This window comes from Mobula hypostoma, chromosome 7 (assembly GCF_963921235.1).
Source record: "Mobula hypostoma chromosome 7, sMobHyp1.1, whole genome shotgun sequence".
Classification (NCBI taxonomy): domain Eukaryota; kingdom Metazoa; phylum Chordata; class Chondrichthyes; order Myliobatiformes; family Myliobatidae; genus Mobula; species Mobula hypostoma.
Window position 1 is genome coordinate 130,383,545 of NC_086103.1, and position 20,418 is coordinate 130,403,962.

The following is a 20,418-nucleotide window of genomic DNA, read 5'->3' on the forward strand; positions in this document are numbered from 1 at the left end:
AACATTTTCAGTTAATTGTGTTATTGATATCGCTGGTAACTCTCAAGCTATCTTGGTTTAGTATCAGCATTATTTCTACATTAAATGCAAATAGATTTGTACAAGGAGTTTAATTCAGCAGTCTGATGAAAAGAGAGATTGATAATAGCACAAATTTGTCCCTGAATTGTATCAAGAAGTTCAGTCGTATTTTCAGTGGATATACTGGAGGAATTCAGTGTATGCTGATATATGGACTGTAAATGAGCAAAATGAGTGCAGATAATAAACTTCAATCAGTGATTTTGTCTATTGCATCCTCCAATCTTCATTTTAATTGCAACATTCAATATGATTGTTGACATCTTCAAATTCTTCTTGGTCCTGACTTGTAGTAGAGAAATTGTTTTATTTTCACTCCTGGCCATTCCTGGCACCTTCAAGCCTGAATGTTTGAAACTGCAGTGAGCAAAACCGTTCAAAATTGTCTTGTTGCTTATTTATCAGCAGCTATCAGTGACAAAAAACACTTTTTTTTAAGCACACACAGATGTAACTGATGCTATTTAAAAATTGTCTCTCTAAGCATGGTGTGGTATCTTATGGCCACACAACATGCATGTGACTGGCGCTAGTTAGAAAATGTTTGTCAATGGTCCCCTGTCCTAATTAAGTGACATAGTGTCTCAAACAAAGGAAATGCTGGGTATTTTCTCAACTAGTTTTTGTTCTTTAGGAGTTGTCCCAAATAAGTGGCTGTCCCGATTACCTGATGGTCCAGTTAATTGGAATCTACTGTATTAGTTGGATGTAAATTTTGTGATGCAATTTGACTATTGGTCGACATTTCAAGGTTGAATGTTTGCACCTCTTTCTGTGAAGCAGCACTTCACTTGTACTGCAGCCTGTGAATTAGTAGAAATTGCATATTTTACTTTAAAAAATTGGACTTTTGGATGTACAATTTGTTTCTGCAACTAGAAATACTTGCATGTTAACATTGTGCAATTTGTAAATGTGATGGCATAACTTGCTTTAAAATGATATATTCCTTTTTTTTAAAAGGAGTACAAATGGCGTGAGATGGAGGAGCAGCGACAGGCTGAGAGATTGCAGCGTCAGTTACAACAAGAGCAAGCTTATCTTCTGTCCCTCCAACATGATCACAGGCAGCAGGAAAGGAATAAAGCTTACCATGCACCAGAATCTAAACCTCACTTTGAAGCAACAGATAGGAGTAGGGAGGTAAAAGGAAAAAAAAATCACTTGATGTTTATAACAAACATTTCTGCAGTAAGGAAATGCAAGCCTTACTTTAGGCCCGACAATCAGTTTGAGATTTTTAGCTGATTATTATTTTCTATCTGGTATTAAGATGGTACAGGGCAGTGAAAATGCTGAGCAGTTTGATGCCATAATTTTTGTCACCTTTTTTTCCTCTCCCTTTGCCTGAATGTGATGGGATTTCACAGTCACTCACCTCAATTTTAAAATATTGCTTCTCAATATGAGGCCAGCTTAGCCACAGGTACGTGTGTAAAACATGGCATTTTCATTACGGTGTTCAGTAGGAAGTTCTGAGAAAGCAGTTAGTAACAATGAAAACAGGTTTGTATGACCCACCTTGGTAGTGAATGGTGTATTTGTATATGAATGTACAAATTATATGTCAGAGCAGGCTAATTGACTGTCAAGCCTGCAGTAACCTTAAATTTCACTGATTAAATATCGTATTACTTATACCTTAAAAATATTCGAAGACTTGGCTTTCATTGCCTTCTGAGGAATATTGATTCATCGACTAAAGCCCGCCTGAAAGAAAGTGTCTGATTCATTCCTGATTTAAAAAGGTAACGCTTGCTGTGCTCCGTGCAGATGTATTTTTCAATAGGTCTAGATTCTATAGAATACAGATCCAATTTCCTTGGCCACATGATAAAACAATGCTCTATTTGTCAACACACAGAACAATTATAACAATACTTCTCTATTTTTAAATCCCAATTCCCTTGCAATGAAGGCCAATGTGCTATTTACCTCACTGACTACTTGAAGCACTGCGAGCTATCCAGAGATTTCAAAGTCAGAAACCTTGAAAGCATACAGCACAATACAGACCCTTCAGCCCACAAAGCTGTGCCGAACATGTCCCTACCTTAGAACTACCTAGGCTTTACCCATGGCCCTCTATTTTTTTCTAAGCTTCATGTAGTCATCCAGAAGTCTCTTAAAAGACCCTATCGCTTCCGCCTCCACCACCGCCACCAGCAGCCCATTCTATGCACTCACCACTCTCTGCTTAAAAATGAATAAATAAATTACCCCTGCCATCTCCTCTGTACCTACTTCCAAGCACCTTAAAACTATGCCCTCTCGTGCTAGCCAGTTCAGCCCTGGGGAAAAGCCTCTGACTATCCACGCAATCAGTGCTTCTCATTATCTTGTACACCTCAATCAGGTCACCTCTCATCCTCCGTCACTCCAAGGAGAAAAGGCCGAGTTGTTAGTTGTAAGGTATAATTTTTCACCCATGGATTTAGTAAAAAGTACAGAAGTTAGCAACGGAGTTAGTGAATTGTTTTAACAATACAATTGACTGATTGTTACTTTTCAGGAAAGTAAATCTGTACACTTGATCTAATTTATGTGTGAATACAGCCTCTACCAGATTATTGGAAATATCTCCTAACCAGGCCACTAGTTGCTGAATGTTAGTGGAGGTAACTTCACAGGATCGAAAAGACTAAGATTATGCAAGTCTTCCCATGATGCAATGTCTGGTTTGCTTTCCTTTGGGTTATTTTCCCCCTGTCCTCCTCCACACTGCTTCAGGGGGCATAACACATATCTAGCTAGGGTGTCTAAGACTTTTGCACAGTACTGTTGTAATTTTACATATTGCCCTGTACTCCTGCCCCAAAAAAACACATTTCATGACATGCAAGTGATGATTCTGATTCTGATACAGGTCTCTATTGTGGACTGAGAATGGGAAAGGGGCAAGAAGGGTGGAATCATGGCTGGGAAAAGTGGAAGGGGGGGAGCGGAAAAGACCATTGACATGTTCTGTAATGATCAATAAACCAGTTGTTTGACCTTGCCTGATCTCTCAGACTCAGGTGTGTCTGCACCCGAACAATTGTGCCCCCCGGCGCCTGGCACTCCTTCTCTGCCACCTGTCCTACACCCCTCCCGCAGCACTCTACCCTCGCCATCCCAACATCCTTTGGTCCTGCTAGATTTACAATCTCAGTCTCTGGTCCATGTTGACAAATACAGTACTCTGCATAAATCTTAGGTATCCTAATTCTATATAGGTGCCTAAGACTTTTGCACAGTACTGTATATACTGAGAGACTGAAGTCACAGCTATACAAATGTGAGCAGTGATGTTTCTTTTCCACATCCAGATGACATCAATGTCAAGATCATTCTTGTCCTTGTATCTTGTCCACTCTGAAACTTCTAGCAGAGGTGGCTGAACATAATTTTCCCTTCTGTAGTCCAATAATAAGCAATAATTGGTGTGCACCCATTACTTTCTTGATTAAGATTATGCTAGGAATTCTGGTGCTCCATGATGACTGAAGAACCTAGTTGATATACATATTGAGTATCACTTAGTCTCTGTTCCCACAATTGCTTTAATGGTGCCATTCCTCATCAGTTGAGTTATGTGGCAATTAGTGAAGCTAACTTTAATCCTCATTTCTAGGTTGATGAAAGGTTCAAGAAGAATAACCAGGGCTCACCTCAAGCACAATCAAAACAGAACAGCAAAATTTTGGAACCTCCAGTGCCTTCAAGATCAGAATCGTTTTCAAATGGAAATTCTGAATCTAATTCCGTTGCATCACACAGGCCTATGGAGTCACAGGTATAGATTTTAATATCCCAGTGTTTCTAATAATGTCTCCTTCTAATTAACATGTCATCCTCCGCATTGGACAGTCCAGTGGATATTTTTTTTGAAATTTTCTGAAAATAAAATATTAATAATATTTTATTATCTTCAAAGGATCACACAAAAAAATCTGTAATGTTACTGTTACCATACTTGTTGAGATGTACAAAGTAATTAATTGGAAAATAAATCTTACTTATTTCATGTATAACATTAAAATTTTTAGATTTTATCCTCTATGCAGAATGTTATAGGCATATTTTCCCCATTCATTTCATTCAAGGTTCCAATTAAATTACATATATTCATCTCTCTTATATCTCATTTATATTTTAGTATTATTTCATTAAAACAGTAAACTTATAGTCCATCCAGAAGCTCCTGTGGCCTGCAATTTCTTGTTTATTTTTTATTTGTGACCCTTATGAGATAAGGCGTGGCTCCTTGGGGGACCGTATGGCCCATATCGAGAACCACTGGTCTAGCCCAAAAGGCAAATCCCATAGCCTCACCATTTACAATGCACAAGCAAAGTTAATTTTATTGTCCAGGTTCCACTAAAACAAAACCAGCAATACTTAAAATAAAATGCTACCAAAACTAATTAAAGATCAGTAAGAGTTTCTTAACTATTGCTGACATACATAGTTCAGAGAGGTTTAGTGTCCAGTAAAGCAGGGATAATTAACAATATAAAATTATCTTTTAGTTTTAGTATCAAAAGAATTAAGGCATGAGTAGTAATTTACATATTTTAAAAGTGTCTTTTGCTGCTGCTGCTTATTAATGAACTATGTACATCTATCTGTACACTCTTTCGTGTATTTTGGTCTTTAGACTGCATGGTCTAAAAGGTTCATTTAAGTATCTAACTTTTTAACTATCTCCCTTTTCTAAATTTGCCATCTCACTCCTTACAATACATCATTTTCCCTGTTTTACCAGTCTTATTAAAATTGTAATTTCAGTTTATCTTTTTTTCTCTGAATGCCCTTCTAAATTTATATGGTACATTCTTTATTTTAGCAGTGTTATTTTACAAGCAAGAGTAGCAAATAAGCTTCTTTTGTAATTGAAGGTTCCAGTGAGAGCAACACCGAGGTCCCCTGTGTTGTCTCGTCGGGATTCTCCATTGCAAGCCAGTAGTCAGCCAAGTGCCCAGAGTGCTCCAAAAACTTCCACAAGGTTTGAATATTGATAGCAAATGCAATGAGCCTTTTATCAAATGTGATCTCTTTGCTAACTGCAGACAATGCATGTAGGAACTCCTCAAGGTGCTGAGGCATGCTTCCAGTTCAAAACAAAAGATTGTTTTGCCTTGGTTACAAGTCTGTATCGTGACAGCCGAGGAGGGGATTTGTTTTTTCTGGCAATAAGTCACAGGACGTTCACTTGAAGTTGCATAGACACCCAAGGAGAGTGAAACTGTGTGCAAAGCTAGCATAGTGAAATAGAATCAGAAGCTGGTTTAATATCACTGGCACATGTCAGGAAACTTGTTTTGTGGCAGCAGTACATTGGGGCTGCGTCAACACTTTTCATTTCCTTTATAGTAAATTGACAATACCTTGTGTGTCATTCATTTGATAAATCCACTATTATGTAGGCATCTGGTAGTCTCGTGAGACCATAGATTTGCGCATTGGAAGGTTTCCAGGGCACAGGCCTGGGCAAGGTTGTATGGAAGACCGGCAGTTGCCATGCTGCAAGTCTTCTCTCTCCACGCCACTAATGTTGTCCAAGGGAAGGGCATTAGGACCCATACAGTCTGGCATCGGTGTCGTTGCAGAGCAATGTGTGGTTAAATGCCTTGCTCAATGACACAACACGCTGCCTCAGCCAAGGCTCGAACTAGTGACCTTCAGATCACTAGACAAACGCCTTATCCACTTGGCCACGTGTCCGTAATAAATCCACTAGGACTTCCCAAACTTATTCGAGAGAAGAGTGAACACAAAATTAGTGCATAACTTTTGTCATCTCCACATTTCATTTTGTCCGCCAAGTTCTCTGCTTTCTGCTGGGAAATCATGTGTAATACAAAACTATTCTTGTTAGGCACTGGTTTAAAACTGCACACGAAAGATTCACTTAAGGAGGAAAGATTGACAAGGTTAGCAAAATAAGAGAAAATTTAATCAATATTAATAATCATGCTTTCTGAATTGTTTAGAAAGGAACATTTGGCAGACATTTTACAATTCAGAACTTTGTAAGGGACTTTTTTTACTGGAGAAAATGGTACAGTGGATATTGACACGAAGAGTCTGTTTCGTTATAGATGGGATTGGTGCAGGTTTGCTTAAGTGTGATATCTGAAACATTTTGTTATTGTCAAAAGGTGTAAATATTTCACTTAAACACGTAGCTTCATTGTCTACACACATGCCTATTAATACAAACGTTTGTATTATATTCTACAGCTACAAATTTTCATATTTAACTGTTTTCCCTTTCTGCAGCAATATAGAGCCCAGGCTATTATGGGAGAGGGTAGAGAAACTTGTACCACGACCGGGCAGTGGCAGCTCCTCAGGCTCCAGCAACTCTGGCTCGCAGCCAGGCTCTCATCCGGGATCTCATCCTGGCTCTCAGACTGGATCTGGGGAACGTTACAGGCTGCGATGTGAGGCTTCACTTTTTCCACTTACATTATTCACTGCGCTGTTCACTACCTTCTGAAAGCAACTTTCCTTAGAGGTTGTTTTAGTTTGATAGAAGAACAAGTAATGATATAGCTGCAACACACATTAAAGTTGCTGGTGAACGCAGCAGGCCAAGCAGCATCTGTAGGAAGAGGTGCAGTCGACGTTTCAGGCCGAGACCCTTCGTCAGGACTAACTGAAGGAGGAGTGAGTAAGGGATTTGAAAGTTGGAGGGGGAGGGGGAGATCCCTGAAACGTCGACTGTACCTCTTCCTAGAGATGCTGCCTGGCCTGCTGCGTTCACCAGCAACTTTGATGTGTGTTGCTTGAATTTCCAGCATCTGCAGAATTCCTGTTGTTTGCGTTTTTAAATAATATAGCTGGTTAGTTTTGCTCACTGCTTTAAAAAACCTTTATTTTAACACTTTAAATGTATTTATTGGCCTTTTACTATTAAAATGTGGTGTGCAGGGCAATTGTCATAGCAATACATTGCATTAAATTATTGGTTAATTCTGAAAAATACTTGGATGCAAGTGGTCTAGCAAGCAAAACACAAACAAAGCTGAAATACACTTTGGTCCAGATTTGGTTAAGTGAAGGCAAAACTTTTGTAGTTTGCTTTAGTCATGCTGCACGACTGGTAACAAATCTTTTAAGCACAAGTTTGGACTTAACTGATGGTAATCTCTGGGTTTACATGTTTATTTCGTGCTTCTCTTTAGAATGTGCAGTTTTACAACCTCCTGCATAGACTAAAGAAATCAATAATTCAAGAGAATACTGAGGAATTTGTAAACTAATTCACACTGTAAATACCTGTAGATAGTTTTTTTTCCCAGTTATTTGCTAAAACTTCATTATTTCTTAATTGCTTGGAACCTTGAAAATAAATTGTTGGTGAATCGTATTTCCTTAATATAAAATTTCAAAATAATATTTTAAGCTTTCTTTGCTGTTTTAGGTACTAGCTTCATTTAACATATATTTCTAGTCTTCATTTTATGTTCTTTAATACATAAATTTAAAAATTGTGGTCATCAGACACAAAATCTTCATTTTGCTCTCTGATTCACAAAAAAATTAATTTATCTTTGGACCCAAAGTTTATGAATGTAGATAATGAGACTGCATCCATGATGTTCCATGTCTGGACAATTCCAAAGATCCATAAGCTTCTTAGAAGGAAAAATTTTCTCATCCTCACTGGATTCTTTCACCAGCCGACCACACTATCTTTTAACCATTTCACTGAGCCCATTTCTCATGCCCAGAAATGAACCATTCTGATTAGTTTTTCTTCACAAAACAACGCCATGATTCTCAAGAATCTTTCAACTGAACCTTTGCTGCACTGCCTCCAAGAGAAGTGTTTCCTTAAATGGAGGAAAACAAGATTTTGGTCTGGTCTCAAGTCTGGACTTTTCTATTTCATCAATGCGTACAAACTGCTGGAGGAACTCAGTAGGTCAGGCAGCATCTTTGATGGAAATGAGCAGTCAACCTTTTGTGCTGAGACCCTTCACCAGGGCTGGAAAGGAGGGCAGAAGCCAGAATAAAAGGGTGACTGAAGGAGGAAGAGCATGAGCTGGTGGGTTATCAAACATATTTTCCACAAGTTCCACCATTTTCAACTGGATTCCACCACTATGCACATCTTACTCTCCTCTCCCCTCCCCTCCCCTCCCCCTCCCCGCTGTGTACGGGAATCACACTCTCCCTAACTCTTTGGTCTACTTACTCCTTCCCACCAATCCTCCTCCAGGAACTTATCCCTACAACTGTGTTAAGTGTTACATTTGTTCATACCCCCCCTCCCTCATTACCATACAGGGCCTTAAACAGAACTTCCAGGTGAGGCAGCAGTTCACATGTAAATTCATCAGGTTACCCCTGGTTCAGCTGCTTCTACATTGGTGAGACCTGATGCAGATTGTGCAATTGTTCCCAGCATCTTCAGTTTGTCTGCTGTAATGGTGAGAGATCCTGCTTGTTAAAGCAGGCAGAGTGAAGGCACTCTCCTGCCAGATTCCTGCTCCTCCAGCCCTGTGCCTCATACACATCACCTCCCAGGTTCTCCGATTTTTCCTACGTCCCCTCCCTCCTTTAAGCACCTAGCTTCTCCTGCTCACCTAGATTCACCTATCACTAGCCAGTTCGTGCTTCAACCTTCTCCCCACCCCGACACATTTATCTTGGCTTCTGCCTCTTTTCTTTCCAGTCTTGGTTAAGGGTCTCGGCCCAAAATGTCAACTGTTTATTTCCCTCTATAGATGCTGCCTGACCTGTTGAGTTCCTACTGCATTTTGTGTGTGTTTCTCTAGATTTGCAGCATCTGCAATCTCTTTTGTCGGAATACCACTAAATCTCACTCAACTGTTAATTATGCCCGATGTCTTCCTCATACCAATGTAATTTCCTTTGAATTAATTGTTCAAATGAAATACAAAATTAATGATATTATGACTTTCGCTGACAATATTTTAGAACATAGCAAAGCATAGTACAGTAAGGGCCCTTTGGCACATGATGTTATGCTGACCTATAGAAACCTGCACAATGATAAATCCCTCCCACATAGCCCATAACCCTCCACTTTTATTTCATCCATGAGCTTATCTAAGTGTCTCTTAAATGTTCCTGAACTATAAGCCTGAACCACAATGCATTCCACGATTTCAAAAAAAACTACATTTGATATCTCCCATAAACTTCCCTCCCTTTAAAAGCACATCCACTGTTATTTGTTATTGCCACCCAATGAAAAATGCATTGGCTGTCCATTCTATCTGTGCTTTTTATAATCTTACAGACCTCTAGGTCGCCTCTCATCCTCCTTTGCTCCAATGAAAAGATCCCCAGCTCTCTCAACCTTTCCAAATAAGACATGCTCTCTAAACTAGTAAGTATCCTGTACATCTCCAGTGCACCCTCCTTTGAAACATCCACATCCTTTCTATAAAGGGGTGACCAGAACTGAACACAATACTCCAAGTATGGTCTTGTGATGACCTTGAGTGTACTGTCCGAGAGCTCTAAACTCAAGTTAAGATTTGAAACCCTATCTGATACAAGTATCTATAAGTACCCTAACTTTTAGGAGACAAATTTCAAGGACTAGTTTATCTCACTATCTTAATCTCCATGATAAGGTTCAGCTATTAATAATCACTATTTTGAATAATGTGTCCTTCCTCCCTACTTAGGAGGAGGTACTTCCAGCTAATGAAGCATTTAAACACGTTTTAATTTAGTGAGACATATTTAATTTTGACAAATAGTCAACATAGATTTCAAATTTACAAAGAATTCTTACTTCACAAATGATTTCCAAACAAGTACAATTATTAGACTAAAAAGACATAGCAAGTTGCAGACAAATAAATTGTCTGTCGTAGAAGACTGAGGAATTAATTCTAGGTTTTCTTTCTGTGACTCCATCTTTCTGTCATCCTGACTGTTTTCTAATACTTATATTGTTTCTCTGCTAGTTGACATCACCTATATGCGATGTTTCTCGGTTACATTTGTCATGCCAGGTGGATGCAACATTTAATTAGGCCAATGTGGACCCCATTCTTTCTTTGATAAAATCAAATGCCAATGAGAACCATGTTGTTTTCTTGTTTACATTAAGATACTGAGCAAGAAATATTGATTAGAAGTTAATTTAATAAACAACTTCTTGACCTTTGGAAAAGTCAAGCACTGCAAAAAAGCTGAGGTTAGCAATAAGCACCTTGTGGCCAGGAAAGTGAAAATCCATCACAGTCTACTCAGTGTTTTATAGAGCTGCACCAGAGTTTTATTCTGGGATTAAGCCTCGACCTACTTTGGCTGCTCTGGAAGCAAGTAGGGGACTCAGTCTGGTTGAGATGCTGTTGTCTTTTTTCTATTGTTAGCACGATATCAGTTTTATCTCTCTCCCTTTCTTTCTGCAGTGGTTTTTGGTCTTTTTTTAAAATTGGGTGATTCAAATTTCTTGCTTTGTGTTTGCCCATAAGCAGACAAATTTCAAGGTGTATAAATTTATATATTCTTTGTTAATAAATATGCTTTGAATCTTTGAATTTGGGATTACTCATTTTCATGTTTCATTCCGCAAGACCTCATCTCATATTTTCTTCGCACTTTGGATCTACAAGGTATTCTTCTAGGAATCTTAACTGTGAATTCCATGCAATTATTCTCCAATCCCTCTTTGCTGATTTGATGTGTCCATTCTTTATGATGGAGAAAATCATCCATGATTTAATTACCTTTGTTACAAACTTACATTATTCCTTGATTGATAGTTTATTCTATGTAGGTGCGGGTGGGTGGCCTATACATTTATTTTCAACAATTGATGTTACTCTGTATATCAACCAGAATTGATCTGCTGAGCCACGTTCTTTTCTGCACTATTGTTCTAATATCTTCGTTTATTATCACAGTCGCATCCTCTCATTGGCTACTCCACTAACATCATTTTTTCTCTGCGCAATTCTTCCACTCTAGAATATTCAGCTTTCATCCTCGATCTTGGAGCTTGTCTTCTAATGGCTATTCCATCAATTCCATTAATCTCAGTGCAACTAATATAAATGAATACCTTTGTGCGAATGCTTTGTGTAGTTAGATAATGAGCTATTAATTTTGACTGGTTACGCTTATTTTTCCATAACTTGTCTTTATTTCCTGGTGCAAAATTATCGTTAATATCCTGTTTACTTATTTCACATTCCCCAATTGTAGTCTAGACTTCCACACCACTTTGTCCTTCCTTTCTTCTTAATTGATCTCTATCATCTAAAGCCTTAATTTCTTCAAAAAATGTTGGCTGCACAGTCTGCTTTTGCCAGAGGAAATTTTACAGATGGTGTGGTTCTTGTGTTTGAATAGATTTGATGTCAGATGTTTTGCAATTCAATGCTTAGATTTTTGATTTAATTATTTTATTCACAGCTTCATCAAAATCTGAGGGTTCGCCATCTCAACGTCATGAAAATGTTAACAGAAAGCAAGAAGATAAAAAGGATTTAAGACCAAGCCGACCAGCTGTAAGTTCCTTGAAGTTTGCTTGCCTTTTGTGGTTATTTTTTAATAGTGCATTTTATTATGTGTTTGTTCTTTGACGCACATTTTCCATGGAGTACAAGTTTAATTTCGACTAACATTAAAGTGTAATTAGTCTTTGGCCATCTACGTACTTGTACGCCAAATCAATATTCAAAGGCAGAGAATCTGAATCAGATTTCAAATCACTGGCATATGTTGTGAAATTTGTTGTTTGCGACAGCAGTACAGAGCAAAAAAAATATAAATTACAATAAGATATATGTATAAATAATTAAATTAATAAGTAGTGCAAAAGAAGTTGAGATAGTGCACATGGGTTCACTGCCTGTTCAGAAATCTGATGGCAGAGAGAAAGAAGCCGTTTCTAAAATGCTGAGTGTATGTCTTCAGGCTCCTGTACCACCACCTTGATGGTAGCAATGAGAAGAGGGCATGTCCTGGGTGATGGATGCTGCCTTTTTGAGGCATTGCCTTTTTAAAGATGACCTCTATGCTAGGGATGCTAGTGTCTATGAGCTGGCTGAGTTGACAACTTTCTGCAGCTTTTTCCAATCCTGCGCAGTGGCCCCTCCATGCCAGACAGTGATGCAACCAGTTAGAATGCTCTCCATTGTACATCTGTAGAAATTTGCTAGAGTCTTTAATAACCTACCAAATCTCCTTAAAATCTAAATGAAGTGTAGCTGCTGTCATCCTTTCTTTGTAATTGCGTTAATATGTTGGGTCCAGGGAAGATCTTCAGAGATATTGACAGCCAGGAACTTAAAACTGCTCATCCTTTCCTCTGCTGATCCCTCAATGAGGACTGGTGTGTGTTCCCTTCATGAAGTCTGCAATCAATTCAGTTGTCTTATTGACACTGAGTGCAAGGATGTTATTGCAACACTACTCAACCAGCTGATCTCTTGCCTGCACACCTCATTGTCACCATCTGAAATTCTGACAGCAATATTTGTGTTATCGGCAAATTTCGAGATAGCTTTTGACCTGTGCCTAGCCATACATTTGTGAGTGTAGAGAGAGTAGAGCAGTGGGCTAAGCACACATCCTTGAGATGCGCCTGTGCTGAAGGAGATGGCTGTTTCCATTCCGCACTGACTGTGGTCTCCCGATGAGGAAGTAGAGGATCCATTTGTAGCGTGAGGTACAGAGGCCCAGGTTTTGGAGCTTGTTGATTACAACTAAAGGTACGATGGTGTTGTTTCGGCGTCTGATTCTGATTAAGAGTTGATGCAACTAGAGGTATCTTTGCTTTCATGACCTCTAAACTATAGCTCAAGAAGAATTCATGATATTTGTGTGCTCATATATGCATAAAGTAAATGTTTGCAAATGCATATAATATTAATGCAATGAAAGTATTTGTTTATGTTGCCCTTTTTTTTTTCTCTGTACCCTATTGAATCATCAATGGCTCATGATTCTATCACATGATCATTCATTTGGGCTGCTGCATATTGTAGGGTGAAGTGGTAAGCTATGCTATTTTTCTCCTCCTTGCCTGGCCTTTGCTTTTAATTGCATGCTTTTGTTTCTCTCTTTAAATGCAGCTTGATTATTTTTTAAGTATTGTACAAACCCCATTTCTGGAAAAGTTGGGATATTTTCTAAAATGCAATAAAAACAAAAATCTGTGATATGTTAATTCACGTGAACCTTTATTTAACTGACAAAAGTACAAAGAAAAGATTTTCAATAGTTTTACTGACCAACTTAATTGTATTTTGTAAATATACACAAATTTAGAATTTGATGGCTGCAACACACTCAACAAAAATTGGGACAGAGTTAAAATAAGATTGAAAAGTGCACAGAATATTCAAGTAACACCAGTTTGGAAGACTCCACATTAAGCAGGCTAATTGGTAGCAGGTGAGGTATCATGACTGGGTATAAAAGTAGCGTCCATCAAAGGCTCAGTCTTTGCAAGCAAGGATGGGTCGTGGTTCACCCCTTTGTGCCAAAATTTGTGAGAGAATTGTTAGTCAGTTCAAAGGGGACATTTCTCAACGCAAGATTGCAGAGAATTTAGGTCTTTCAACATCTACAGTACATAATATTGTGAAAAGATTCAGAGAATTCAGAGACATCTCAGTGCGTAAAGGGCAAGGTCGGAAACCACTGTTGAATGCGTGTGATCTTTGAGCCCTCAGGTGACACTGGCTAAGAAACCGCCATGCTACTGTGACAATTATAGCCACCTGGGCTCGGGAGTACTTCGGAAAACCATTGTCACTCAACTCAGTCTGTCGCTGCATCCAGAAATGCAACTTGAAACTGTATCACACAAAGAGGAAGCCATACATCAACTCTATGCAGAAACGCCGGCGAGTTCTCTGGGCCCGAGCTCATCTCAGATGGACCGAAAGACTGTGGAACTGTGTGCTGTGGTCAGATGAGTCCACATTTAAGCTAGTTTTCAGAAAAAACAGGCGTCGAGTTCTCAGTGCCAAAGATGAAAACGGCCATGCAGATTGTTATCAGCGAAAGGTGCAAAAGCCAGCATCTGTGATGGTATGGGGATGCATCAGTGCTCACGGCATGGGCGAGTTGCATGTATGTGAAGGTACCATTGACTCTGAGGCGTATATTAGGATCTTAGAGAGACATATGTTGCATCAAGGAGACGTCTCTTCCTGGGACATTCATGCTTATTTCAGCAGGACAATGCCAGACCACATTCTGCACGGGCTACAGCAGCGTGGCTTTGTAGACACAGGGTGCGTGTGCTTGACTGGCCTGCTGCCAATCCAGATCTATCTCCTATTGAAAATGTATGGCACATCATGAAGAGGAGAATCAGACAACGGAGACCACGGACTGTTGAGCAGCTGAAGTCTTATATCAAGCAAGAATGGACAAAATTTCCAATTGCAAGTCTACTGCAATTAGTATCCTCAGTTCCAAAACGATTAAAAAGTGTTATTAAAAGGAAAGGTGATGTAACACAATGGTAAACATGCCTCTGTTCCAACCTTTGTTGAGTGTGTTGCAGCCATCAAATTCTAAATTTGTGTATGTTTACAAAATACAATTAATTTGGTCAGTAAAACTATTGAAAATCTTTTCTTTGTACTTTTGTCAGTTAAATAAGGGTTCACGTGAATTAACATATCACAGATTTTTGTTTTTATTGCATTTTGGAAAATATCCCAACTTTTCTGGAAATGGGGTTTGTATTTGTTCATATTCTTGTAAAGCAATATATCCTGAGTTCTGAGTAATTTTACTGTAATGAGTCAGTTTTTTCATAAATGTTATAGAGATATTGCAAAAGTAACAGTGCGTAAAAATAATTGAGATCTTGACATACTCCATATCCAGAAACCTAACCTTTTGAAAGGAAAAATCTGATTTTATTAGATGTCCCAATAAGCTTTCCAAAGTAAGTGAAGTTTTAAAGGTACAGAAACATTATTTTCTAATGTCAAAATACAGAAAAAGGATTTTTATATTGACTAATATTCAACCTGTATTTATATGATTTTGGAAAAGGGGCATAAAAAACTGCACGTGTGGTGGGTAGAATGAAAAGTGATGTGCTTTGTGAATTTAAAGCTGCATCAAATCTGAAATATTCAGGTTAGGTCAACTGTGAGAGGGAATTAATGAAATTCACAATTTAGTTCAATAAGGTGCCTTTTAAAGATGTGGCCAAAAAATAGCCTAAAGTTGATAGAAAAATGCCTTAATTTCCTATGCTCAATTAACATTTTCTACAATGGAATTGTTTCTTTGAATAACATTTGACTATTTTCCAAAATAACTTTGATCATTTCTTCAAATCTAACTTTGAATTGGATCTGATTTTCTCTAGTTATTCCCCTGACCTAATGGTACTTAGAATATTTTAATTTGCAGTTGGTGATGTTTCATGTGATTTTTTTTTTCATTTATACATTTGAATGAATTCATCTCTTGCTCCTTTTGCCCAAATTATTTTTTCTTTTTTGATTGGAGTTTTCCCTGCATATATTAATTTCCTTTGTAGTTTATTCCTTCTTTAATAATTGATAACTGTCAGTCAGAAGAATTACTATTTATGATGTCCTACCTCACAAAGTGTGTATATATCCAAATTATTATTTGAAGTGTTAAATTATAATTGTGGCAAATGTGATCATTTGCATCTTGTATTTCACACTATAGCCAATGACCTGATTTCATAGTTTCAGGATCTTGCTGCCTTGGCTAAAGAGCTTCGAGCTGTAGATGATGCCCGTCCTCCTCAGAAAGTTACTGATTATTCTTCATCGAGTGATGAATCAGGAACAACAGATGAAGAAGATGAAGACCTCGAACAAGAAGGAACTGATGAAACTGAACCCATGTCAGATGATGCTAGGGCAGTGTATGTAAACCTGGTTAAAAGTAATGAAAAACCTAATGTCATTTTTTTTTCAGCATTATCTGCCTCCATTATAGTCATTAATAAAATAACACCAGCACAGGACAATGCCATTAAGTCCATCTTTTCTATGATGGCTGTTTATCAGAGCCATCCAATTAATCATTTGTCCTACTCTCCCTATAGAACTACAGACCTTTTTCCTTAGTCGGCTCTCATTTGAAAGTAAATATTGAATCTTGAAACCATCCTTTCAAGTACAGCATCCCGATCTGGTAGTGTCATTATTTTTGATTTCAAAAGTTTCTTCATGCTGTTTGAGATTCTTCTGTAAATCACCTTAAATTTTATGTCCATGATTCCCAATCCCTCTGGCACTGACGACATTTACCAAATCAAAATCATTCATCACTTTGAACACTCCCATCAAATCTCTTCATCGACTCTGCCATGAGGAGAGCAAACCTGGTTATTTTAATTTGTGCACAGAATTTAAGGTCCTTATCCAAGTTACATTAGTTGTACGCCCTCTCAAGACTGGTACCATACATGTCTGTCAGATTGACCACTATTCTCCTGCTGTGGCCTACCTAGTTGGTGTTTAATCAAGGCTTAGTAAAATTACTTTGTACTCTTAGACTCCATTAAAAGGTTTGCAACGGAGTCATAATGCAAAGATTTTTACTCCCTCACGTTGTGAGATGGATGTAAGATTTAAGTAAATTCTAAGAACCAGGATCCCAAGTATTTTTCTTTCCAGCAAACTTTACAGCAACCTTCTGCCTTGAAAGATTTGTGTTGAACTTATTCCCAGTCCCTGAACCCTGTTTTTTTTAAAGTTAGATATACAAGTGAAATATCAAAGAGTGGTTTGCAGCATATCATATCTTTGGAATTCTTTGGAATTATGATAACCAACCAAGTTATACTTTATGCCTTCTCCATAATTTAAATGCACTTCCAACTCTTGCCCACTATTACATACAGTATACATGTGGACTTTTATTTATTAGGTCGTCAAAACTGAGCAATGGAGAAACTGAATCAGTGAATACAATGATAGTTCGTGATGATCTGGAGCTGTTGACTGAAACTTCTGTTACTCCCTCTAAAGATGGCACTTTAATTGTTCGGCAGGTAATGTATCTGGCAGAAAGTTCTGACTCTTGCCCATAAGCTCTCATTTGCCCATTTGTGTTTTTTTTCTGCTTTTTAAACATTAGTAGCTAGTAAGCAAATTAATTTTAATTCTTCAGGCAGTTTTTTTTTTTTGTTTTTTTTTAAAGGTCATTTTGATCTCTTTGCTGCAGTTTTCTTGCATGCATTGCAGATGTCCATCATAACAGTAAATACCCTGAGTTTAGATGGACAGGAAGTGACTGCAGTTGAAAATCTTAGAATGCATATGTTTATTCCCTAGCCTGACATAATCTTAAGGTGTTTTTAAATGAAACTAACATGTCTGTAAGCCTCCATTAATGTGTTTCCATTCTAACGTCAATTTTAAAAAAAAGCTCACATTTGCAGCTGTCAGCAGTTAACTAGCTTTTTATCTCCATTGAACTACTTTGGCCTTTCATAAAAATGGCAACATTTAGTGAGAGGCATGTTGATACTCCATATTACTTTTAAATGATATACATTAATTGTTACAGGCAGTTTATATTATAGCACTGAGTACCATACAGAATAAACTTACAAAATTTGTCACTTTTACTGTGCATATTATAACGACCACAAATTGCATCTAAAGTGAAAGGACTGGGAATCTTTTCAGTGTGCATTTTTTAAAAAGTTGATGGCACTGTTAAAATTGTAGTTAGTCTATTTTCTGCCTGGAGTAAAATGAAGTATTGATCTATTGAAATGGTTTTGTCAAATTTTACCACTTTTGTTTGTTTGTTAGGAATTGTGCTGAGATAAAAACCTGCACAATCCAACTTTGCTACATTAACTCTTCTGCCAATTAACTGTTAGGGTGATAGGCGTTGAAGCATCTCTTCAGCAAGACAAGTATGCCTGTTTTTTCTACAGAGCGCAGGTGACTTAAAGCGTGCCAGCCACCATGAGAGTAATGGCTTTGCAGCCCGCATTCACCTCTTGCCAGATCTCATACAGCAAAGCCATTCCTCCATCTCCCCAACCAGCCAGCAGTCTCCTATCATGTCCCCTCAGCTGCCCCAGGACGAGCTTACTACTAATGAGGTATGTTTGACACCATAGTTGGCTGCTGTTCCGTACCACTCCTGTAAAATAGTTAGCCACAACAACATTGCAGTCAATTTCCAGTGCTTTTCCTCTCTAAGTTAAGCTGCATAACAATTCTAGGCCACTATTGTAGAGAATGCTAAATCCTATTAACTAATTAGAATTTTTCAATTCCCAAACTTGCCAGTTAATATTATAAAGTTTGATCTACTAAAGCAAATTGCAATAGCATAGTCTGTCACTATTCCATAAACAGGTAATTTGTTTCTTAGTTAAGAGTATAGATTGAGTTTTTGGTCAAAGGTCTATATTCGACTAAAAAAACATCTCAGTACTTTTTTTTAAGGAAGGACCTGAGCAGAAAAAAAAATAACCATATACCTGTTCTGCAGTTCTACTGCCTCAGTAGGTTGGCAGTAATGTGCAGAGCTGTTTCAAAAAAAAAAAAATCCAGCTGCAGATTATTAAATAACCAGTGGGAATGGAGATCACAAATGCTCAAAAATTGAAAGTAGTATAATGACACGTACACAAATCTAGCTGTTAGTCAGAGGAAATTGTTAACACTTTTAGCAGCAAAGCAACAGATTGGATACAGTAAATCATTTCGAAGTGCCTTTGAAGTTCCTACTATTTTGTTATATTCAATATCTGTGCTCAATATTATTTGTAGTATTTAAGAATATCACAATAGGAGGTAGTGAGTCATTCAAGATCAGACTGACTAAAATGAAAGTACCAAACCCTTAGAACATGCAAGCATTTTTTTTTTAAAGGAATACCAGTTTAGAGACTAAAATCAGCTCATGTAATTATCTGTTGCTGCATGATGGCACCCCTGGTCTCCCTTCCCCTCCTTCCCTCTTTTTGCTCTCTGCTCTGATCCAAGGAGCAAATAGATTGCCACTTTATCTCTCCTCTTCCATTCCACAGGTCCACCATCAGCACACTAAATTCTACCCATTTCCTCCTTACATCATCTCTCTTGGCCCAGTATCCCTCTCAAAGTGTGAGCACCTATAGCACTTAAGTGAATTCTTTGGCAAATTTCAATGGAATGTTCTGCATGTAGTGGGAAATCCTGTGCCAAAGTCACCTGCTTAAAGAGATTTTAAAGGATTATGTTATTTATTTATGGAAACTTAAATTTATGACTTTTTGTATTTCAATGCTAGATCACTTTAATTTATAACTTGGTCCTTGTGTCTTTCCCAATGTCTGAAACATCTACATGCAGTAACATAGACAGTTATTGTTATTTATGGTCACGAGCTTTTAAGTTTGTGTCCAGTCACCTGAAATCCTTTATAGTTCATGATATATTGTCATCAAGAAGATATTTTACATTTGTCTTTCTTGGTTGCAAAGTGAGTGATATCACAATTTAACAAGCAAAATTCATCTCCCTTCCATTTATTCCACGCATGTTCTTTGTAAAATGGTATTTCTATTTAGACCGCTCACTTGCCTTTTGATACTATACTTTTTATCCATGTCACTGGTGTATTTGGTGAAAATCTCACCTCCCCCCCCCCCCCAGTGCAGATCCAAGGAGAACTATCCAAATGCCTTGCTCTTCAAAGTTCATTCTGTTTAATACATGTTCTCTTTCTGCTACCCCCAACAATTTCACAGGGTTCCCTCCAATCTATGTTCTCAGATTTTCTATTCATACAGTTTTTGTTTCAGTGTTGTGTGAAGTTTAGCCTGATTTGGCCTGACTTTCAAAAGTGGATTTAAAGACTGGTGATTAGGCCTTATTTTGGAATGCCAAACTGATTGAGAAGTAATTATTCTAAAAGCAAAAAGCTGCAGATGCTGCAAATTGGGTGTTCTGCATTAACTTCCACTTTGTCAGGACTGGTCCAAAGCTTTTACTTATGAAATATTAAAATTTGTTTGCACCTCTTGCATTCATTGCCACCTGCCATTCCCACCTCAATTTCCTCATGTTCAAAACATTTTAAATCATAACATTTGGTGCTGGTGGGAAAAAATAACCTTTGTCCCACTCTGTATTAAACAATTATTGCTGACCATCAAATGAGTTAATGTAAGAGTGTAGGATGTTGAATGCCTATTTGGTTTATTTTTAAAAAGAGAAATCATCCTTTTTTTGCTCAGAAAATTTGGCAAGTGTGATCAGCGATTCCATACTCCATTTTAATCATGTTGGTGTAACCATCCTAACATTTATAAACATTAAACTGGCAAGTTTTGTTTTCTTTGTCAAAGTATCACTGTCATTTCCTATAATTTTACTAACATTCCAT

The 20,418-nt window shown here is 37.8% G+C and overlaps 1 protein-coding gene across 3 annotated transcripts in view; it reads left to right on the forward strand.

Moving 5' to 3' along the window:
- LOC134349531 (mitogen-activated protein kinase kinase kinase kinase 4) overlaps window positions 1–20,418 on the forward strand; it is a 277,027-nt gene that overhangs the window by 232,850 nt on the left and 23,759 nt on the right. For 2 of the 3 annotated variants that reach the window (XM_063054000.1, XM_063054001.1), the window contains 8 exons: window positions 1,045–1,224; window positions 3,695–3,856; window positions 4,962–5,068; window positions 6,346–6,509; window positions 11,476–11,570; window positions 15,759–15,940; window positions 16,951–17,074; window positions 17,972–18,142. In XM_063054000.1, the coding sequence (XP_062910070.1) occupies window positions 1,045–1,224; window positions 3,695–3,856; window positions 4,962–5,068; window positions 6,346–6,509; window positions 11,476–11,570; window positions 15,759–15,940; window positions 16,951–17,074; window positions 17,972–18,142 (1,185 nt within the window). The remainder of the gene's footprint in view (window positions 1–1,044; window positions 1,225–3,694; window positions 3,857–4,961; window positions 5,069–6,345; window positions 6,510–11,475; window positions 11,571–15,758; window positions 15,941–16,950; window positions 17,075–17,971; window positions 18,143–20,418) is intronic. The other variant, XM_063054002.1, reaches the window with a different exon arrangement.